This window comes from Galeopterus variegatus, unplaced genomic scaffold (assembly GCF_000696425.1).
Source record: "Galeopterus variegatus unplaced genomic scaffold, G_variegatus-3.0.2 Scaffold608, whole genome shotgun sequence".
NCBI lineage: Eukaryota > Metazoa > Chordata > Mammalia > Dermoptera > Cynocephalidae > Galeopterus > Galeopterus variegatus.
Genome location: NW_007726719.1, coordinates 311,147 through 335,923, shown reverse-complemented (window position 1 = coordinate 335,923; position 24,777 = coordinate 311,147). Strand labels below are relative to the sequence as shown.

At 34.5% G+C, this 24,777-nt stretch overlaps 1 protein-coding gene across 14 annotated transcripts in view; it reads right to left on the bottom strand.

Moving 5' to 3' along the window:
• The window catches only part of PHF21A (PHD finger protein 21A), a 169,756-nt gene that overhangs the window by 114,717 nt on the left and 30,262 nt on the right, over window positions 1-24,777 (bottom strand). For 11 of the 14 annotated variants that reach the window (XM_008570500.1, XM_008570511.1, XM_008570499.1 and 8 more), the window contains 3 exons: window positions 20,535-20,678; window positions 15,601-15,633; window positions 13,157-13,243 (listed from right to left, as the gene is read on the bottom strand). In XM_008570500.1, coding sequence (XP_008568722.1) covers window positions 13,157-13,243; window positions 15,601-15,633; window positions 20,535-20,588 — 174 coding nt within the window. In that variant the 5' untranslated portion in view covers window positions 20,589-20,678. The remainder of the gene's footprint in view (window positions 1-13,156; window positions 13,244-15,600; window positions 15,634-20,534; window positions 20,679-24,777) is intronic. The other 3 variants (XM_008570513.1, XM_008570512.1, XM_008570510.1) reach the window with 1 other exon arrangement.

The following is a 24,777-nucleotide window of genomic DNA, read 5'->3' as shown; positions in this document are numbered from 1 at the left end:
CTGTAAACCTTGATTGTTCTCAAATTAGTCTGAGTATCACAGCTATTTTTAAAACATGGACCTGGACTTTTAAAAAGCAGGTCCTTGTTAACATCTTTTTAAAAAAGAAAGTAGAGAAATTTAACAACTTTTCTTAATTTCTAGGAATCTGAACTTGTTCAAGTCGTCATTTCTATTGCCCATGAAATGTTTTTTTATTTGTATGTTTACTTTACCAATAATGGCTCTCCCAATCAATGAAACAGGATTTATTTGCAGAAATATAATGTAGATTTCACAGATGCTCCTGTTTAAAACACCTTTAGACAGGAAAACTTTAAGATTAGCTATAGAATCCTTGTGCTTTGTGAGAATCCCGACACTTTTAGTAAACAAACTATGTGCTGTCCTCCTCCCTAGGGCTCAGATCCATAAAACAGTTACATTATTTACAAGCACAAATAGTGGTCTGATGTGCTTTTTACTTATCTATTTTAAAAACTAACCAAGTGTCACAACTTACAGTCAACTGATTTTACTTGCTTTTAGTAAAAAAAAAAAAAAAAAAAAATCAAGATTGTTAAAGTGCTGGAAAAAACCCAAAATGTTACACAAAAATAAAACGTTACACAAAATGTTAAAACACAAAAATAAAAATATTATTGGCATTATTCTGTTTTAGTTTACATAAAAACCATAACTGAGGGTTTTTTTCCCCAAGTTCACATTATGCTTTATTAAAAGAAACAAACAGCAGAATAGTTCATTACACTGGATCATGTCCAGTGGGCTATTAGTGCTTAAGACCTTTTTATTTTCCATCTTAGAAGTACACAAGCAGTTACCATATCGATCCACATTCACTCAGCTATAATCTTTGGATATCCCTAAGTTTTACAGGAGAGGGTTTCCTATCAGCCTTTCTCAACCAAGATTCCTCATCTGAACCATAAAACACAAAAACTTATTTCAGTGACTATTTTCCCAATTGTCATTCTAGATGCACAGGAATGTTAATTCAATACATATAATGGATGCCAAGAGCATTAGGGCTTAATTTTCCCAGCGAACCAAAGCTAGTTTAGAAATTACAGAACAGAATGAAATTTCTTGAATTATACAGGAAAACTTGTATTTTTTTCTTCATGTTTTGCTTTCTGAATAAAGGAGGAAAAAAGAGAATTTGTATCTCTCTTAAAATGTCACCTATAATATGACTTGAGCTGAAATAAGTAAAATCAACTAAAACCCTAATTCCAGCAGCAGCAAGGGGTTTCATAAGTGCAAATAGGCTGCTCTTGACCTTGCCCCTGGCTCAATGAAAAGAGGACTTACCAAACTGAGATCAGGTCTCATGAGAAGGCACTACCCACTAACCTTGGCTTAAATGCATTGTAGATTTTCTAGATGAAAGCAGACTCAGGAGGAAAATGTAAAAATATGATGCTTAGGGGAATTTTTCTCTAAGAAAACTCCAATCTAGCACAGCACATTTTTAAGTTTTTCACTGAGTAACTTAACTGCTAACCTAACTGACAGGTACAAAGAAGCACTATCAGGAAAAAAGTCTAACCTGTTTTTGATGGAAATTCAAAACATTACTCTTTCCCTACTTTGCAAAGTTTTTTCTGTCAGTTAATTTTCCAATTTGTTGAAGAACTCTAGTTCCCTAACATCTCACCTATATGAAAGTCTTGTTAAATGTGAAAGATCTCACTTAAACCTGCAGAAAACAGAAACTAGAAAGCCATAGCCTGAACCCCTTCGTACACTCTCCTCCTGCCCTACCATAAGGGTGAGGAGAGAAGGAAGGTTAAACTGTTAATATTCTAAAATATCAAGTATTATAACACACAACCTCCAATAATTTACTTTTAAAAAAAGGAATGGAAATATCCAACAGAGGAAACAATATGGGTGTATCCTTTTTACACTAGCTTTAACTGTGTTATACTGTTGGTAAAATAAAATCTGATTAAGACTCAAAAAGGATATTTTGAAAGTCACTTCAAAACATACCAAGCTTCTAACAGATGACTACAAAAAGGGCAGGGACTTAGTGTTGTAGGACTAATACTCTCAGCACCTAGAATGGTACCTGGCCAATACATATTTGCCAAATGAATTGATTGTTAAAGCTTTTCATTAGATTCAAGGTAGGAATTCCATCCAGTATGTTAAATAACTTCTCCTCTAATAAAATGACTGTCCCTAAAAATGGACATAATATTTCTAGAGAGCAATTAGGTAACATAAAATGCTTCAGAAACTTTTTTGGGATATCTGCTAACTCACAACTTCCCTTTCTCTTATAGGTGCTCCCTGATCTAGCCATGTCTGTACTAGTGATATAGTCCCCGGGCCAAAGTTAATTGGACAAGCTCTGGACACCTGGCTCAAACAAGGCTCATTATGGTCTCTTTTCAAAAATATGGAAGGAGAACAAGCCAGTGAGTCTAGGAGGGTCTCTAGAACAGAGAAGATACCAACAGAGAAGATACTCTGCAGCGGCCAGAAGCCTTCTGTTTCTATATGTGTACAGAGAAGCTGAGAAAGCCAGGCTGCAGAGAGGGGAAATGAAGCAGATGCAGAGAAGACAAAAATGACACAAGAGATAGAGACTCTAGTTCCAGTTGCCAGACCTGCCCCTGGGATCCTAAAGATACCCTAATATGTTTCCAATAAATTCCTCTTTATATCTAAGCTAGTTTGAGTTAGATTCTGCTACACACACCAAACAAGTCTTCACAAAGACATGTAAAAGGCATCCATTTACTCTTTATCCAGTTATTTTTTTACTTCTAAGAAGTAATCAAAATGCCATACAAATATGTATGTCCAAGGATGTACCCTGAAGGGGCTAGGCAAAAACAGAATAAAAACTAAGAATAATCCAAATGTCTAAAACCTGTGAACTGATTAAATAAACCCTACATGATATGATACCTTACCCAGATGATAGGATACTATCAAGCCACTAAAAACCAATACTCCTGAAGGATATTTAAGAATGTAAAGAAATGCTCAAGATATATAAAAAATAAGTATTTCTAAAATAATAAGTATAATACTACCCTCAACTTTATTTTTTAATGTACATCTATGGCATAGAAAAAAGAATAAAAGGATCTAAAACATGGAAGGAGGATTACAACTAAATTTGATTTTTCTCCTTGCTGAATTTTCCAAATGAAACTGCATGATGTTTACAATCAGAAATAAATGATGAACTACAACTTCTACTGCCAATATTTTAGTCTCCTCTTAGAGCTCTAAGCGGAAAAAGGAAAACCAAACAAACAAACAAAAAAAAAAACCTGGCTCTAAAACATATTCATAAAAAATTATATTATACTATGTAACAATTTTTTACTTAAAAATTAACTCATTGATATTAAACAAAAGAGACTATGAGTAGATGGATTTTAGGAAGAAAGTCCTCATTCTACCTAGGTGAAAAGAAAAGACCTTCCAGTCATTATTTATAATTTAGCAGAAATTCAGAGGGACAGAACTTCAGAAATCAAGCTGCCTTGAAATGAAAGTACTATAAAAAGAGCAAATAGTAGTTCAGGAAATGGGTATATAAGGCCCTTTGTGATCTACCTTTGAACTATTTATATATCATCCACCTCACCTTCCAGTGCTCTCCCTCTCACTTGATCTAATGAAGTATTTATCAACCAGTTAAAAACCATCCACCCCTTTCAATAAGTGTAAATCTCATACTCTTCTTTGATCTTATTTGAAATTCAAAACAATCTGGAGCCATATGGCCTGAACTTTGGGCAAGTGACTTAACTTGGCATCCATAAAATGGGGATAAATAGTACCTATTTTCTAAGGTTACTATGAGGATTAAATGAATTAGCATATTTAAAGCACTCAGAGAAGTGCCTGGCAAATAGTAAGTGCTGCATAATTGTGGATATTACTAATGCTATAATATTTAGAATTAAAAGTAATCAAAGCAATAGTACAAAGTGCTTTATTTTCAAACTACACAAGCCACCTCTCTAAGCCTCACCTGATAAAACCTCTGCTCTAGCAATCCTATCTACCTGAAGTTCTCTGAATATGCCGTGCTGTTTCCTATTCTTACGCTTTTGCACATGCTGTTCTTTCTGCCTGGAAGGTCTTTGTCACCTAGCTAATCCCTACTCTTCCTTCAACATTCAGCTCATACATCAGCTCACTGGTGCAGACTTCCATGATAACTCCCCACCAAGAGTATCTCTCCTTTCTGGGTACCATGCATATTCCAACTTCAAATTTATTTTAACTGTTTATATGCTCATATCCCCCACAAAAGTCTGAACTTAGTGAAGGTAGGATCTAAATATACACTTACTGGTATTTAAATAATTCAGTAATTAGTCGTTTATTCAACGAATGTTTACTGAGAGCCAGTACATCAATAACAAAACAGGCAAAAAAATTCCTGACTTCACTGAGTTTCCAGTTTGTGGGCTTTGAGTTTGGTACAAGAAGATATCAGTTTAAGGGCAGAAGCAACATAATATCCTATGGCACTAAACTTATGAGTAGTAATATGTTTGTTTTTGTTATTATATTGCCTAGATCTATCCTCTACCCAGAAAAGAACAGCAACTAACTAAAAAGGACATGTTCTTCTCTCCTATAGATTCTTAAGAAATTGTCTTAACCAAATTTCGGAGTAGACGTGTGGCTTGTACCAAGAAAAATGAAAAGAGAACTAGAGAGGCTCAAGCAGAGTCCGTAACACAGCCTGGGTGGGAGTCCATAGACTCAGTCAACAGGTAACCTGCCTCAGGAGTCCAAGGCGATCCCACAAAGACTAAAAACCATCCTACCTAAAGATAATCCAGACTTTCATTTTACTATTTAGTTTTTTAATCTAAGTAATATATAAACATGGCTTTTAAAAAATAGTACCAAAAGGCTTATAATAAAAATAGCAGTCCCTTCTACCAATCCTCTCCAATTCTCTAGTCCTGTTCCTTTCAGGAAACCACTTGCAACTCTTACAGCGATTTCTTCAGTTGTTTACCTTCTCATTTAAAACTGTATATTCATTGTGTAATTTGATTTTTTTCATTTTAATCATTACCTATTGAACTTCTACTACAGGGACTTTATTCATGAAATGGCCTTCAGCTGTGGGAAATTTCCTTATATTAGTTATTGAATGATTTTCTCTTCTCCATTTTCTCCGTTCTTTTGTCTCAGAGCTTCTATTAGTCAGGCATGAGGACTTCTTGGCTGATCCTCTTAAAATTTTTCTCTCTTCCACTGTCAATCCCTTTGTCTCTCTCATGCATATATTGAGAGATGGCTCCAATTTCATTTCCCAATTTACCCATCCCCCCTTTTTTAACCAAGTATTTTTTGTTTTCTAATTGTTCCTATATTCCTAGCATCCTGTTCTTGTTTCATAGATGCAATATCTTCTCTTACTGATCTAAAGATCTAGATTTATAGTTGTTTTGAATTGTCCCTTCCAATGCTCAGGTTCTGTTCTGACTTTCAAGAACTAATAGTATAACTTTACAGTAGTTTAGCTAGCACACATCTTCAGATATACACTATATTTAATTTACATTAGTAGAGAAAACTGCTATAGAGACAGAAGTTGTTGACTGCTTTTTCAACATTCATTAATTTCTCTTCCTTCTGCTTCCTTGCTAACAAAAACCCAATTACATTTGGGTATCAGGCCTCCAAACACTTGAGATGCAAATCTCCAGCTCCAGGACATAAATCAGTCTTGGACCTGCCGGGAACTAGGAGTCGGCACATGACAGAACTGTGGTCAGTGAGATGCAAGTCCTGTTGAAGTCTTCTAATTAAAGTTTTCCTTGCTCCTAAGAAGACTCATTCAAGAAGAAATGGTCCATTTTTTGCCCCAGCATATTGGTGCGTGAAGATGTAAAGCCTGGAGCTGCAGCAGTCATCCTGTGACAAGGAGCAATGTTTGTTGACACACTGAGGGTGGCAGAGCAAAAAGATGTCCAGAACATGAGTGCTGATGGCATTGCCAAGCTGCTGTACTGAGCAACTCTAGCAACTTCTTATTATATAATTAATTAATCCACTTACCTTTTTAGCCCCTTTCAGGTGGGCTTTCTGTTATACACAGCAAAAAGCATCTGAACTGATACAATTATAATGTCCATATTACAGATGAGAAAACCAGTTCAGAGAAAATCAGTAGACACAGGCTTGTCAGTGAATGGCACAACCAGGGCTAGAACTTACTGCTTTTCTTTAATAAATGTTGTTTAAGCATCAGTGTATGTGAAGCACTAGGTATACTTAAGGTGTATAAGGGTGAAGGGAACACAGTTCGCAGGGGCTCATGATCTAGAGGAGACTGACATACAAACAAATAGTTCAAGATAATGTGATAAGAGCTACACAAGAGCCATAGAACAAGGAGCTATTGGTTCACAAAAGAGAAAGCATTTGACTATGCCGTGATGTTAGGGTAGGTAGATCCAGGAGATGACAGACCTTTTTTCCTTAGTAAATTTCAAAAGACTACTTCCTGTGAATCTACAATTATTTCAATATAAAAAGTTTTTTTAAACTTCAAAAGAAATAGATGCAATCTCATAAACATAATGTTGAACAAAATAAGCCAAACAGAAAAGAGTACACCCTATTAGATTTCATATATAGACAAAATTAATCTATGCTGTTAGCAGTCACAATAGTGGTTTCTCTGGTGGAGGCAGGTAGTGAATTAAAGGTAGTACACTACAAAGAGGTTTCTGTGGTGATATTAATATTCTGAATATTGATATGGGTACTAGTTACCCAGGTGTTTCAGTTTATAAAAATGTATTTGGGCCATATGTACATACATACAAATATACACATATATGTTAGGTGTGTAATTTTCTGTATTTATATACTTCAATAGTTTTAAAAACTAATATATATTCCTTATAAAAAAAACAAATTCAAATAATAAAGAATATGTAAAGTTAAAAGTGCCAGCTTCCACAGTCACCTCTCTTGAACCCCACTTCTTAGAGGTAATCACTGTGAACAGTTGTGTAAATAATTCTAGATGATCTAAACCTTTTCCCATTTATTTTCAAGTATAAATGACCATGAATGCATAAACACAAACATGGTTTTTTAGTATTCTCTATTTTAAATAAATATTGAATTATACTGTACACCTGTTTTACAATTTGCTTTTTCACTTTCCATTTATCTTTCCATGCAGTGAAGCACCTCATTCTTTAACAGCTACATACTATTCCATAATATATATTCTACATATAGCTAACACTTAAAATGGCACAACATTAGTAAAATATGAAGTTACCTCATCAAGCTTCTTTCTTAAAGAGATTATCAAATCTCTGACCAGTTAGGTACAACTACTGGCAACATCTTGGAGGCAGGCAGAGGTGACCAGTCAAGTCCAGTCTAGAGCAAGAGAACCCCAGGTGACCTGTAGATCCAGTTTGAAGTTAAACACTTCTTATTGTAAGCTATTAAAAAAATACTAGTTTGTTAAGCAGAATTGTTACAGCCAATTGTAACTGACCAATACACCCAGTAATATCACATCTAGGAATTTATCCTAAGGCAATCAGAGAGTAACACGAATTCACGTAGAGGGTATTCATCATAGCAATATTTATAATAGCAAAAACCTGGAAACAACCTATCATCAAATAAAGAGGAATAGTTTCTAAAATTATGATATAGCCAGAAAAATATTTGAAGCTGTTCTTAACATGTTCTTAATCATGTTCTTAACACTCAAAAATGTAAGATGTTCATAACACATTAAGTTTAAAAAGCATATAAAGCAAGATATACTGGTCTTTAAAAAGAACAAAGCAGAGTAAAAGATCAGATGGATAAATCATTTAAGAAATACAAATGCTTCTTCTGTGCTAAATACTATTCTGTTAAATATTATACTAAATATTGTACTAGGAATAAAGAAGTAAATAAAACAAACATGTTCCCTGCCTTCTTGAAACTAACAATCTAATGAGGAAGACAGATATTTTAAAAATAGTAACCATATAGATATATAATTACAAACTGTAATATGGTACAGTTACTGCAGTAGAAACTGCTAATCATCCCCAGTATTTATTTCCCGCTTTTTAAAAAATTTTTATTGAAACACAGTTGACTGCACCTATCTGTGGGATACACAGTTGAATATCAACACCTGCATGCAATATGTGATGCTCAAATCAGGATAACTAGTATATTCAACATTTTATAAGTAATCATTTTTTTGTGGCTTTTTACCAAATTTCTCCCTTACCTCCTTCCTCCTCCCCCTTTTCCATCTCTGGTGACCTCAGTTCTCCTTTTGAAAGTTCAACGAATCATGGTGATTGTTCTTTCAGTCCTTCTTTTCTTTTTTAGCTCCCATTTATGAGTGAGGACATGCCATATTTCTTTCTCTGTTTAGCTTATTTCATTTAACATAACTTTCTCTTAAGTTTATCCATGTTGCTGCAAATGGAAGTATTTCATTATTTTTTATGGCAAAGTAGTATTCCATTGTGTATGTGTACCAGATTTTCCTTATCCAGTTGTCTGACAATGGACACTTATGTTGGTTCCAACTCTTGGCTATTGTAAATAGAGCTCCGATAAACAGGGACTACAGATATCCCTTCAACATGATGATTTCCATTCCTTTGGGTATATACCCAGCAGTGGAATTATTGGGTCATATAGCAGTTCTATCTGTGGTTGTCTGAGGAATCTCCATACCATTTTCCATAATGGCTGCACCAATTTACAGTCCCACCAACAGAGTAGGAGGGTTCCCCTTCCTCTGTATCCTCACCAGCGTTTGTTATTCTCTGTCACTTTGATAATAGCCAGTCTAACTGGGGTGAGATGATATCTCAGTGTGGTTTTGATTTGTATTTCCTTGATGCAGAGTGATGCTGAGTATTTTTTCATTTATCGGTTGGCCATTTGTATATCTCCCTTTGAGAAATGCCTGTTCAGCTCTTTTGCCCATTTTTTAAATAGGGTTGTTTTTTTACTGTTAAGTTTTTTGAGTTTCTTGTATATTCTGGATATTAATCCTTTAACAGATGTATAGTTTGCAAATATTTTCTCCCACTCTGTAGGTTGTCTTTTCGCTCTGTTAATTGTTTCTTTTGCTGTGCAGAGGATTTTCAGTTTGATATAATCCCATTTGCTTATTTTTCCTTTTGTTGCCTGTGCTTTTGAGGTCACATTCATAAAGTCTTTGACCAGTCCTGCTTCCTGAAGTGCTTCCCCTATGCTTTCTTTCAGGAGTTTTATAGTTTCAGGTCTTATATTTAAGTCTTTAATCTATTTTGAGTTGATTTTGGCATATGGCAAGAGGCACATATTTCCCACTTCTTACTCTTAATAGTCCCTGAATTTTATCTGACCATGGCCATCAGCAATAAACTATCTTTCCCAGCAATCCTTGCTCCTAGTTGGGAAGTGGTGTATGCAACTTCCAGTAAACACCCTTAAAAATCAAGGGCTTGCTCTTTTTTGCTTTTCCCCTTTCCTACCAGATGGAGCGGCTATTTTGGACTATGATATGAAAGCTTCATGCTGAGAATGGCAGAACAACAGAATAGGAGGTGCCTGGGTTCCCTGATACTCTCACTGGCCCTAGTCCACCTGCAAAGCTTTTAGATGAAAAAGAAATAAAATTTTACCTTGGATAAGCCATTTTCATTTTGGGTTTTCATTCATTCACAGCTGAACCTAATCCTAGATGGCATAACTATGAGAGAAAAATGAAGGGTTCAATAAGAGATTTTAACAGAAATAGTTGATTTTGACTGGAGGAAGAGGTTTCATGAATAGCTCCTCTGAGGAAGTAATATTCAGTTGTGACATGAAACCTGACTAGAAGAGCACTGGTGAAGGGAGGTAAGTTGGTAAACTGTTCAGGCAACGGAAACTACAGATGTGACTACAATGGCTTGAGCCTGAATTACCACAGGGACAAGCAACAAACTTTGGGATGTTAAGACTGCCTTTGTAAGGAATTAGAATGAAAGCAGAGCACTAAAGCAACTAAGTGCTTTGGCTCCAATATCAGAATATCTGTATTCTGACTAGAAAAAGACCACATACACCTGTCAAAAACAAGGGGATGAGGGTTCCAGGATAAGAATGAAACCTGTTAAAGAAATTAATAGTGGCTTCCACACTTCAACATTACTATTGTTTAAAATAGTTGGATTCTTTGATTAGAATGGTTCATATATCACAAGGAGAATGTCAATAGATTCTTAAATGCTACTATCCCTGAAATAGATAAGAGCTTGGTATTAATTTTTTTTTAATAATGTGTCTGGTTTATTTCTGATTCTAAAAGGGAAACATTTTTTGTGGAAAATTTAGAAAATATACACAAGAATATAAAGAAAAAATAAACCACCTGTAAACTCAGCACCTTCAAACATTTTATACTAACTACAACAAACACAAAAATGGGATTGTAATGCATAAAGTTTTGTGTGCTTTTTCACTTGTTTTATCATAAGCACATTGAAACCATATAATTTACTTAGCCAATCAAGTCTGGGGATTTTCTGAGTTAAAACTGTCAACCACAAATTGAAGCCCTGTAGGTCAAGAAGATCACTTCAAAATCTTCCAGATAGTTTCTATTCAGAAATTTCAAGTTAGTTTGAAAGCACTACAATCTTCCAACCAAGAATTCCATAAAATACACTGAGTTTTAGCCATGAAGGATGCTCACTAAAGACCATGTTTTCCCAAATGGACCACATTATTACAGAATTAGTCTTTAGGAAGAAATTGAATAAGCATCAAATACTGAGGTGGCAATTACAACTGAGAACTAATAAGTATCTACTATAAAACTTAGTGAATATATGCAATTTTTTTTAAGAAACGAAATAAGATAATATATGCATCTATTGTATTTTTAAGTTTTCAAATGGATATTGAAAAATGATTATAGGAAAATGCATATAAAAAAGGATAAATGTAAATATGACAATATGAAATACATTAGTCTTTGAACTGTTCTGTATTTTAAATTTTTGTCACAATAAAAAATTAATGTTAAATTAAAATATTAGTCACATGAGTAAGATAATTCAGATTTTAGTTACTAAAGTGAAAGGAAAGTCAGTAAGTTGTGCCAGAAGCTAAGTGGATCTTTTGAGAAAGAAAAACAAAAAGTTGAGTATACAACATTAGGAAGTTGTTCTGAAATAAAACTATTTTAAATTAAATAGCAATGTTCCATGTTGGATATAAGCCTGAGGAAGGATCAGCTTTTGAACTTTATAGCTGTGCTTCCTTCAAATACTATTCTACCTAGAAATATTTTTTTTGTTCCATCAAGAAGGTTGTTTTAACAGTTAAGCAAATACTAAAAAAACTTCAAGACTGTATTTCAGTTTCTAACTCTAGTTTTCTTTATTTTGTATACTTAAGGTCTTCCTGATAATAGACATTTTTTAAAATTCCAGTTTCTAAAATCCAGATGTATTTCAGATGACAATTAGAATCAGTTAGTAGATGAAATGCCTTATTTAACACAGAAAGTTGCAGTTTTATATTAAGTGAGGTCCCTAGCAGAAAAAAATAAAGAATAAACAGTTACAGAATAAACCACATCTTTACATTTGTTTTCACAAACAAAAATTTCAAATAAATGTAAATTTTTAAAAATTGTCCCATTTTCCCCAAATGCAGCCTTAGGCTGTCTTAACTTTGTGATACCAGCCCCCACTCCCTACTCCACTAATCAGTTCTCACCTTCTTTCCCTGCTGGAACACGTGAATTTTTCAGCAAAAGTGACTCACTCACTGGCATCTTGTCAAACTAACCCTGAAACTATAAGGAGGCTCAACGCTAACAGAATTCTAAAGCTAGAACTCTTTCACTAACACACATCATTTTGACTTTAGGGAACTAAATCACATTCAGAGCCAGATACATACTAACACACTCTGTTTATGTTTTTCCTTACAAATTGTCCTCCACCATCCCACCTCCTCCCAATTTTAGTTTGGCAATTCCCTAATCTAAAATTACCTCCTGTTTGTGGAGAAGACAAGATGGAGAAGCACAAGAATAGGAGGGTGGAGTAAAAAGCAATTGTTCACTCAGCTTGGAAGAAGATTCTATTCTGAAACATTAACGACTCATATCTATTCCATATAGTTCTTCAAGTTTATTTCTCCCACAGTTAAACGAAAACACAACACAAACACAATCAGAAATCTCCAGGAATAGATTACTTTCACTGCTATTATCTCACTAAATAAAAGTTTAACAAACAACATAAAAATAAGTTATTGAGAACTATTTAGTCAAAATTCTTCAATAAGATGTCACTAGCATGAACTATCAATTGCAAATCACCTTATCCTTTTGGTTGGCACATTCACCTACTTGGAAAAAGATAATCACGCTTTTTAACCAGAGAAAGAGTGGTGGAGAAGGAACAAAAAAACAAATGCTCTGTCAGACTACCATAGACATTTACTTATAGCTTTATCGATTGTCACACTCCACCTGGTGGCAGGAGCTGTCAAAAATGGTGAAGTTGAGGTCATTATACAAAAAATTCTGAAGAACAGTCTCTAGATGTTCTTGGAAAAAATGCAAGATACTCTTCTCTTGCCTTATATGGAATAAGTCTAACAAGGTTCCACCAAAGTTTATTCACATAATAGTAGGTCAATATCTAATAAAGATTAACCAAAAGGTATGATAATACTTAGAATCGAAGACCTACATTTAAAGCAATCTACTTAGAACTGTTCTCTCCACAGTAAGTTAAATGTCAGCTCAAGCCTTTAAAACAAGTAGCAAGGAACATACAGTAGTTATAAGATTCTCTATCACATCCTCCCACTAACTTTCTTTAGCCCTTTCCCCTATGGGTAAACTATAGAGTTTAATTAACACAGTTAACATCAGCCTGCCACATTGCTTTTAGATATTTGCCTGTAACATATACCCATGGGATACTCTGGAGACTGATTTCAACCAAAAATAAAAATAGATAAACAGAGCTCAAACAAAATTAAAACTAAGTCTGGCTGCCCACACTTATTTTCACACATGAGGAAAAATAGCAGTTCTCTTAGAAGCCTCTAGCAGACATATCTTTAGAACACAATGTTAAAAAATATGCCCCCCCCCCCTTCCCCCTACCTGTTTCTCACTCAAAGCTGTGATTTTGGCTTGGAGTTCATGAAGCTGTTTCTTTAAGTCAGCATTCTGATTGGAAAGAAAAAATATCTGTGAGAAAGATATTTCATTTGTTAACAGAATAGTAGCAAGAACACTATGCATACTGTATTACAAATGATGAAGTAACCTTAAACATTTAGCCAATCAAATTTGTCATGCATTAAATTGTAGTTAGAATATCACCACCTAACGCATACATCCTAAATGTAGGCTCCTAGCACCAGAGCAGGGAGGGGCAGCTTCTTTGCAATTGTTTTAAATTACAAGAAGTTCTGTATTTTAGCATCTTGTACTATAACAGTACTTGTCTACTAAAATATTATTTATTATTCTTTTTTTTTTCCTTTTTGTCTTTTTTCGTGACCGGCAACGGATTGCAACCCTCAGTGTCGTGCCCGTACCGGACCAGGACTGGCAACGGGATCGCAACCCTCGCTCAGCCAGTGAGCGGCCGGTCCGTATTTGGGATCCGAACCCTCGGCGGGAGCGCCGCAGCACTCCCAAGCGGCGCACTGTAGCAGTGCGCCACCAGGCCAGCCCCATATTTATTATTCTTTATAGAAAGTATCAGTTGACAGAAAACCTAAAGCTCCAGTAATCAGACAAAAGTAGGAAAATGGAGGTTGTAAATACGCATACACTGCATGCTTAGCAGCATTATCAACAAAGATAAGAGGTTTTTCTCTACTTGCCCTCTCCCTTAGTTAGTAAAGTACATTTGTTATTTTAGCCTAGATTTGAAAAGCTGTCAGTACTGCAACTGCCTTAACACTACATCATTCAAATGAACACACTGACTACCAGGGCATTTTCTCAGTTCTCAAATTCTAGGAATCAAAAAAATAATACTATTTTAGATGAGATACACTGAGACACTGACTACCAGGGCATTTTCTCAGTTCTCAAATTCTAGGAATCAAAAAAATAATACTATTTTAGATGAGATACACTGAGAATGCTTGCCTTTTACTCAGTGTGGGGGGGGGGGGGGGGGAATCCAAAATTACAGTTTTCAAATGCTTAATGTAGCAGGACAGCCTACTAGCAGACTGAACACCACCCCAATGAAAAACTAACTTTTACTTGATCATTTCATATACAATTCTTTTGATTTACCCTGCCTGGTCTTCTGTCAGGGTTGGGGCACACATTCTCTCCCTTTACTGAGTTTCGCATTTACTCCATTTGGACATTTTTATAAGTGTATTTGATATAAGTCTTCTCTAATGAGATCATCCACAGTGCAGTCCAATAACTGACTGCCCCCTCAGACTCTTCAGGTTAACACTATTCTGTTACATGACACCAACTATATCAGAAATGCTAGTTCCTAAATAATATTTCAGTTGCTGATAATGTAGGTTACCACATTAAATATGAAAGAATCTACTAATCTAAGATCTACCACCTCTTGGTTCTCTAAGTCCAATTTAAATTGTAAATACACCGAACAAAAAATCAAAAATGAGAAATTCCTCATGGAAGTTGGACTGCTGAACTGCCAATGTCGACTCTCATAGTCAATGGATTATGTCAAGACAGAGTTAGACCATTGAATCCTACATTTGTAGAGATGAATATTTTTTTCCACTTCCAAAAATAAATCTGCCTCAGTACCATTCTTCAATCCAATAATTTATTTTACAATGAGGCACGTATGATATGTTTAACAACCAGATATATATAGATGTGTCTGAAAATACTCTCCATACTTATGACAAATTGTCTAATGGTTGCAAAAGAAATACTGCCTGAATAATAAATACAATCATCAGAAGGTAAGATAACTTTTTAGGAAGATTTCTCTTCAGGAATAGAGAATACAATGCCCAAGTCAAAAACTCCTACAAGAATTTAAAGAAAAGTTAACATTTCTGGATTATTGTAATACAGTACTTTTTAAACCTTTAAGGGTTCTTTCAGAAATAACATTTTCTAAAATGCTTTTTAAAATTTATTCTAAAATACTTACCTTGAACACAGTAAATTTCAGTATTCAAATGCTCTGTACTATAAACTCCAAGTAAATAAGAATGGTTTCAGGCCACTTTCATTAATTTTGAGACTACAGAAAGCTTCACATATTCTGATTGTGCATAAGTGGGTTTATGGAAATGAAATTTAGGCTATACAAAGAGTATGAGCTCTCAATTTTTTTCCCCCAAAATACAGCAATTAACATAAAAGCAAAATATTAGTAACAAAAATGAAATGACAGTGACATAGTAATAGAATTAGAGGATTTTTCTTAACCTTTAAAACCTGAAGACCAATGCGCTAAAAACAATTATTGCTAGGGATGAAACAGTACTTTAAGCTTAAGTACCATCTATATTTTAATATCTTATGGTCATCTTATTTTATTTTTTAACCTAAAGATTAAATTAATAACAATAGTATTTTACCTGTGGATCCTGCTTCATTTGAGCAACCAGTTTCTGGAAATAAAGAGGGAAAGAGAGCCATCAGTTTTACATATTAACACCCTACAGCTAATCAGGTTTAGCCCAAAAAATCAAGGGTTTTAAGTCAACACAAAAAAATGAGCAACCCCACAAGCAGAACAGACCAAAAGCTTCTGTGATCCATGTACTGCGGGGCGGGAAAGAAGGCTAATGAGGCACTCCTTTTAATAGAAAAAAAACCAAACTACCACTTTATATTTAAAATGAAAAAGTGCCTGATTTTTAAATATGGAGACAGGGATGGGGGACAGTGGCTTTCAAAAGGCAATTTAAACAAGTTGGATGCTCCAAAAGCTAAACGTCCCTTTAAAAAGTTGCCACTGTCTAGAGTCCCAAACAAGGCCTGGAAAGAAGCTGCTCCCATACAAAACGGACTTATTTATATAAAGCAAAGTACGAATTTAAAGCAAAGAACCACACCAGGTCTGTTGGTGTGGTTCTTGCCACACATGGAGGCTAGTATAAGATGTGACTTTGCCACTGTTTTCTCTCAAAGAAGGAGAGGGTGCGGAGGAGGTTATGTTCAGTGGATCAGTGATGCTCAGTATTTAAGAACAAGGAAGTGGAAGAAGAGTTCAAAAGTCTACCTAACTGGGTTCCTCTGGGAAAGAGAATGCTAACCCAATACTGAATGACAAAGACCTTTATTAGGCAAAACAGAAGCCCAAACAAATACAAAACAAAGGAAAATGAATGTCATTTGACCTAACCCAACTTTTAAAAACATTGCTGCCCAAAGGTAACAATAATCACCGAAAGAAATATTTCAAGGATAAAGGAATATCAGAAAGCTGATTCCTAAAAGTATCTGGAAATAAGCTGTTCTCCAAGTGAACTTTTCATATAACAGAAAAATCTATTACTCTTTTTGATAAGGTTCTTCTAAATTGTTTAGTCGTAAAATAAAATCCATCTAAAATGTATACTTATTGGGCCGGCCCGGTGGCGCACTGCTACAGTGCGCCGCTTGGGAAGCGCGGCGGTGCTCCCGCCGAGGGTTCGGATCCCACATACAGACCGGCCGCTCACTGGCTGAGCGAGGGGAGGACGCAACACCGAGGGTTGCGATCCCGTTGCCGGTCCCAGTCCGGTACGGGCGCGACACTGAGGGTTGCGATCCGTTGCCGGTCACGAAAAAAGACAAAAAGGAAAAAAAATAAAAAATAAAATGTACACTTATTTATCTTCTTAAATAGAAAAAAAGTCAAATTTTTACTGATACTTAGAAGCATGATTATTTCAATTACTATACTACACTATACTACAAACAACACATCAGATCCTTACAATAAAAGGCCCAAAACTGCTATGTTTTAAAAAGTTCTTATGTCTGCATTCTAGTTTTTCAGTCTACTCCTTAATGTCAAGCCGTCAGCTACCAAATCTTGCTACTATTACAGTGCCTCCCTCTAATAATCCCTGAACTCCAACTTAAATGTTGTTGCTTCTGATCTGCTGTGTGATACACTCACAGGACTAAGATGAATAAGTTGTAATAAAATAAGAAATCCCCCTTGAGTAAAACGTACAATCTTTGGTGAATGACTTTTGACATTTATCCTAAACGGTCAAAAGCCTTTCTTTCTGGTGCTAAGACACATTCTGGATGGCTGAGGTTACAAACTATGTGACCTACAGATACACAAGATGTATGTCGTTATATTCTACTTCATATCTGACAGTAGTAACTCTTCTATATTCTAGTCTCAATCTACAAAATAGTAATGACACATATTCTAAGAGTTCGATGGAATTTTTAACACAAGGTTTTATATACTTTTACTAATGTATTGAAGTCATACTCTATTTTATACATTTTTACTAATGTATTATAGCCATACTGTATTTTACTGTTATAATATAGCCATACTTTACAATAAAAAAACTGCTTTATTTTCCTTTTCAATTTGGTTACTTTCCTTTTTGGTGGCTGGCCAGTATGGGGATCTGAACCCTTGACCATGGTGTTACAAGGCTGTGCTCTAACCAACTGAGCTAACTGGTCAGCCCCACTGGTTGCATTTTTGAAGCTGAAGAAGATTTTCTTCCATGACAATGGAATTTAAAAACTGATAACCACACCATGTCCCCACCTCTGGGGAAAAACTAGGCAACTTACTAGACCATCCAAACCCCTTGTGACTTTAAGGTGACGTTGTGGTATCAAATTTAAATTACTTTCTACTGCAAGAATGCAGCAATTTTTCTTAAGAATATACCTTTTGCCAAGGATAAGCAAACGACAGCCTATAGGCCAAATCCAGGTCACCACCTGTTTCTATAAGTAAAGTTTTATGGAACACAGCCACGCCCATTCATTTATATATTATCTGTGGCTGTTTTGTCTGTACAACATCAGAGCAGAGTAGTTGTGACAGAGATTATAAATGACCTGCAAAGCCTAAAATGTTATATTATCTTGCCCTTTACAGAAAAAGTTTGCTAATCTCTGCTTTATACTATTCTCCATCCCATATGGAGTAAATATTCTAAAAGTTTCAATATGACTTCCATCAAATCCACATAAGAAAAATCAAAGAAGGGAGGGGGAAAAAAGGTGATTTCCCCTGAAAAGATTATATGTCCATTATTATTTAAATATTTACTGAATATCAACTATGTGTACATCACTACTTTCTTAACCATCTTCCCAACGTTTTCTATCCAGTAAGCTCGATTTCAGCCATAATTTCATTCCCTGATGGAAATACAGCAAAGGGTGGCTTTTGCCCCAATATGTAGTCAAATATATGTTCTGGCTTTGGTCTCATCTTAATAACCAATGACCCTACTCTAATGCCATTTCCGACATCTCAACTTGTCGTGATCAATAATCGTGAAGGTTACCCCATATCTAATCAGAATAACAACATCCGTTTTATGCACAAGACATGTCATTTGGATTTACTGTTAATAACTCGTTTTGTTTTTCAAAAATAAGAAAGCATTACAGATGTAACAGGACTGAACTATCTTATATGATTTATATATTAAAATATTACTAATTATTACTAATTAACATAAATGTTTATTATTGCACAAACAAAATGTGTAATAATTAAGGATGGATGTAAAAGCTATTAGTTTTATGCTTAAAATAAATAGTTAAATATGCAGGGAAACAAACAGTTAATATAAATATTAAGAGTGTTTAGCATAACTGTAGAAAGAAACTATATACCTTTTGAGTCAAGAAATGTAAATTCAAAATTTTCATTGGATTTAAAAACATAATAATAAAGATTAAATTTTCTTCATAATTATTATGTTTATAAAATTGGTATGCTTGAATTTAAAATATGAAACAAAATAATATTTATGAACTCTAATTTAACAATTAAGTTCAATTTAGGTCATAAGTCTTTCAAGAAAGGCTTATTTGGTACTTGTTCATATTTTGTGAGGAAGAACTAGACACAGAACATTAAGTTTTTCTTTGAGAGAAAGAGAAACTCAAAAAAATCATATATAACATCATAAAATTATCATGATCCACACAGATTTCAGATTGATTACTGTACTCCCCAAATTCATCTTATGATGATGTCATCTTTGAACAAATCGTGAATTTAACTTTTGTTACCTGCCATGCAACCAGACTGAGTATTCGACACACCTCTACCTTAAAATTCTTTCACCCAGGAAAAAGACAAGCTTGATTTTGTAAACAAATTTTTACTCTCTTCATTTAGTACCAGACATAAGGCCAAGTAAAATAAAATGTGCCAACTTAACTATATATGAAAAGCAGCTCACCTATGCAAGGCAAACTCTGCTGCTAAGCAAGAGTTTAACAAGATCCAAAGCAGCAGCAGGGATTTATGAACATATAGAGACTATATGTGCCTTTGAAGCTTCCTATAAAAGTTCTCATCCACACTAATTCTGGGCAATGTTACAATCTAGTAGTTAACAAAAGCCCAAGGTATTCTTCAAACAATTTCAGAAATTAATGTTACATTAGAACAATCGCATAAAACCAGGGAAACTTTATTTAAGGACACCTTTAAAAATTATTTTTCTTCTCCTCTCCACTCCTGAATCCACAATTGTTATAATTCAAAAGTAGTCAATTCATTATCATTTATCACTTTTGAGTACCAAGGATTATATATATGTATTTGTGTCTTGAGCCTAATGTCCAGCTAATGCCTAGAAAACAGACATATTCTGTTTACATAAAAATGTTAATGATTTAGTTACTTAAGGATAGCTTTTGTCTTGACTATAGTTATATATATTTATTTTCATATATATACATTTAATATTTTGATATATTTTATTAATATTATTATAGTATAAAATAATATATAAATATATTTATAATATATTTTATTTATATATACATTTTTATAGTTATATATTTAAAGGTCTGTTTAGTCTAGGAACCTGAGGTAAAATATACAAGTTGTGAAATTTTAAATTTAAACATCTATGAAGATAATCACATTTTCTTTACTAAAGACTGGCATTAAGGCATAAAGCTGAGTCATATGATAAGTAAAAACTTTAGTATATATGGTAGTTTAGTTAAACATCTCATTATTAAAACATGCAAGTTAAATCACAAGAACAAAGTCCTTCAGATATACAAAAGAAAAGAAAAAAGGAGAGTTTTTTAAAACACTTTTGGCATATGAAAAAAACATTTTCAGTTTTTTCCTCTGGAAAGGAAGTCAGGAATATTTTACTAAAGTTCTTAAAAGTAGTATCAATGAGTTTGTTGAGGAGTGACAAAAAGCAAATGACATAACTACTGGGCAACTGTCTTAAGGACGATTAAAAGCTGTACCAAAAACCAGAGATGGGCCTGTTTACTAATCTCAGCCATTACTTAATAACATGATGTGGGAGAAACCAATAATGCAACATACCTGGTGAACTTGAATTTCCACTTTAAGAGCCTCCTGTAGAGTCTGCAACTCCATCCTCTACCTTCTCCACTTTCTCTTTTGTCTGCTAATTCTATAGTTTCTTCAGCCTCCGTTTAAAATAACAAACTCCTCTTCTCGCTGCAGCTGTACAGATCATAAAACGTTTTGGATCATTATGTTGGGAATAAAAAAAATTTGTTAAATAAAATAAAATATGTTAGTCAAAAAATATTTGATTCTCTAACACACTACAAGAAATTTTCCCAGATTTTTTTCCAAAACAATTCAGGACCAAAATTTTCTGGATTTTATTCTTAAAGTATTCCTCTACAGAACACTTCAAATAACTCAGAAATGAATAACAAAAAAAAAGGGGGGGTTTAATCTGATCATAGAAACATCTAAACACCTACTACATGCCCAGCACTGTATTACATACTACATACTTAGGATACGGACTGAACAAGAGCACTTCTGCCCTATATGAGAGTCTAGTCAGTGAGACTACAACCATCCAGGACACACTGTTCTTAGGAAGAGACATAAAACAACGTGGTCATACATTTTTAAACATCACAGAGTGGACTGGAGAGTTCAGGGTCTCTGAGAGGTTAAAGAATGCCAGGGTACTTTCATTTGGATGGGCTCTTACTCAATTTAAAAAATAAAGAAACCCTAAATAGGAAGGGATTCTGGTTTAATTTAAACGTTTACTTTTAACAAATTAATATTCAACACAAATATAATGCGTGTAACTGTTCTATCCACAAAGTTATGACAGGGATATTAAAAAATAAATCTATCGTGTGTAACATATGAGGTAGTCTAGTAATGGAACACATTTCTGGCTTTACAATGAACATCATCCTCTTTTCAAGCTTGCTAGTCCATCTCCTTAACTATATGTATAACTGCATGTGGACATAATGTTAAAAGTTTAAATTTGTGAACGTGAATGTGACACCCAGCCTGCCCTTCCTATCCTTCCCTCTGCTCAACACTACTACAATTTAAATTAACTCAATAGCTAATTTCACTTTTAATTTTTTTTTTTCTTGAATGTGGCCTTAGGTATTCTGCCAAAGAAAAATCTATTTTTGCCTGAATAAATTTAAATTTTACTTCAAGCCTCTTTTCTTCTTTGCACCTATACAACTTGTAGCTAGAGGAGCTTTTCAGCACTCATACAAACTGAGGAAGGGAACAACGAGAAAGCTAGAAGAGCCACTACTATTCCTTAAACCAATACAATGAGATGCATGATCTTCACACTTTCTAAAATATTATTTACCTACAGATAAAGTCCATATCCAACCTAAGTTATCTAAAAGTCCTTTGAAAACTGATTTAACAGGGTTACAGTGGAATCGTTAGCTACAGAATGTATTCTTGTGAATATTAGTTTTCATTATATTTGCTTAACCTCACTAGCTTTAAAACATCAATGGCAATCTCTCCTCTAGGGCCTTATGTTATGTTGGGTAATATCAAAATACCCTAACCTAAAAAGGAATAAATTCCAAAAGCGCAAAATTTACATTTGTGGAGGGTAGGAGAGGTTTACTGTACAGTAATACTGTTAAGCAAAAAACCTCAGGACAGCAATGTATTTAGGGAGATAATTTGGAAAAGGAGACATATTTTGATGAACAAACCTAGGTATTTCAGCTACTTATTATATTAAAAAATGTTTGGAACTATAATCAATCAATCAATAAATATCAGAATCATTAAGAAGTTACTGACTTGGACCAAGATTTTTGTTGTCATATATGCTTATTCTATATGCAATAGCAAATGTTAAAGCTACACAATCGCTTTAATTTTAAATATTAAAATAACTTCCCTATTCAAATTTGTGATTTATGTATCACAGTTCTTCTTGAAAACAGTACTTGGTTTTAATTTTCAAGACTCTACCAGAAAATGTGTCCAAAAATGATTCCTTATAATTATTGTCAAATCAAGAATCAACTTGAGGGCTGGCCCGGTGGCGCACTGCTACAGTGCACTGCTTGGGAGCGCGGCGGTGCTCCCGCCAAGGGTTCGGATCCCACATACAGACCGGCCGCTCACTGGCTGAGCGAGGTGTGGGCGCAACACCGAGGGTTGCGATCCCGTTGCCGGTCCCGGTCCGGTACGGGCGCGACACTGAGGGTTGCGATCCGTAGCCGGTCACGAAAAAAGACAAAAAGGAAAAAAAAAAAAAAAAAAGAATCAACTTGAAGTTGAAAGGATATTTTCAAAAACAGAAAGGCTGGTAGTAACATTAAACACCATAGCTCACCTCAATTCAACCCACCAAAAGCTCTGGAAACAAATGGCAGGTTAAAAACATGGAGAACTTACAAATACATGACAAAGGGTTGATATAGTTTACAGAGTTAGGGTTCTCACAAGTTAATAATGAAAACCTATGAAAAAGTAACTCATAGAAGAAAAAATAAGAATGGCCAACAAATATGAAAAACATCCATCTTGAATAGAGTCACAGAAATGTAAATTTTAAGAAGATAAGTTTTGTCTATCAAACTGAAGAAGATTTGTAAAAACAGTAATACCCTGAACTATCTAGAGTCTGTGTCAGGTGGCACTTCATAATTGTTGATGGTTATCTTTGGGTGGTAGCACTGAGTTATTTACTTCCTTCTTTGGGAGATATCAATATTTTCAAAATTTTCCATAGAAAATATGCACTTCTTTTTAAATAAGAAAAAAATTAACTGAGGATCAGAATTTTATACTGATCAAACAAAATGCTCAGGAAAAGAAAAAATAAAACTGGGGGTTAACCTGGAGACTCTAAATGTCAAACAGTGCTTTGCACAGTAATAAGCCTGCAACTCAAGTTAACGAGGAGCTGACAGCTTTTACTTCCTCCATCAGATTGTTGTCTGCTTATTAGAGATACACAAAGGCATGAAGTTTTATTTGGCAAGGACTCTAAATGCCAATTACTAATTTTATTTCAAAATAAAACTGAAGGGTTAAAAAAGATAGTGTGTAGTTACAGAAAAATTTATGAAGGATTAGAAGATTCTTTTGAAATCCTCCTTCAGAAAGGTCTCTTTCTGAACAGCAATTTTAAGAGATTGATCTCTGCCTAAAGGAACAAATCATATACATACATTTATAGTTTACAAAAACAAGCCATGCACATGTTGAATCCTTTTAAAAAATATTTTGGAGTTTTAGACAACTCATGAAGCCATCATCTGAATACTACTTGGGGGCAGTTTATAGCATCAAAAGAAGGCATTATTTGCTAAATTTGTAAAAGATGATTTATCATATTGTGAACAATTCTAATAAGCTATAAATAACAAATCAGTTGCTGCGAGGTGAATATAACAGCGTCACAAAACAACAATAGACACAATTTATTCAGGTATAATGTCTTTCAGCACCTACAGCTCTATACACTCCTATCAGTGAGGACACTTGCCTGGCACAAAATACCAATGTTTGCAATTCTCTAAACTATACATGTCAAACCACTGGGATAACTAATGGCCTCTTACCTTCAAATAACAAAAAAAGAAATACAAAATCAAACACATGAATAAAAACCCCACAAACCAAACAAACAAAATGAAAAATCAAATTCTACTAAAAAAAGCAGCTGTGATATCGGGAAAGAACATTCACTGCCCCCCCCCCCCAACTAATTCCATTTACTCACTCTGTGACTACTCTCATCCTCATGGTTGGTTTGCTTGCTTGTCAATCAAGACAATGCAAACAGTATCACCTACTTCATAAGACTGTTATGAGGTTTAACTAAGACAAAGTTATATGAAAAGCCCTTTGTAAACTGTAAAGTTTTATGCTATTCTCAACATACTTAACTCTTTTCTTCATACTCACAAGCTTTTGTATAAAACTTCTAAACACAGTATATTTCTAGAAGACTGTACAGGCTTTTCTATTCTCAAATTCTCTAAGAAAGTGGCTTCTAACTATTTTTCTGGTTATACTTCTGCTTGGAAATATGTGACCTCTAGGTCTTTTATTATGATTCCAGTAACTTGCAAGAAAGCTATAACTCTGATTTTACTGCTAAGAAATATTTTGCTGTTACTGAATTGACATAAGCCTTTTCTAATCAAAACTTGACTCATCAAACAACAGTTACTTTAATGATAAGTCCATGACAGTGTGCCCCCAGACTGTCCCTAAAAACGGACAGCTCCATGCTCTCCATGCCCTGCATTTATTTGGTGAAACTCTTCTGTTTCTGATT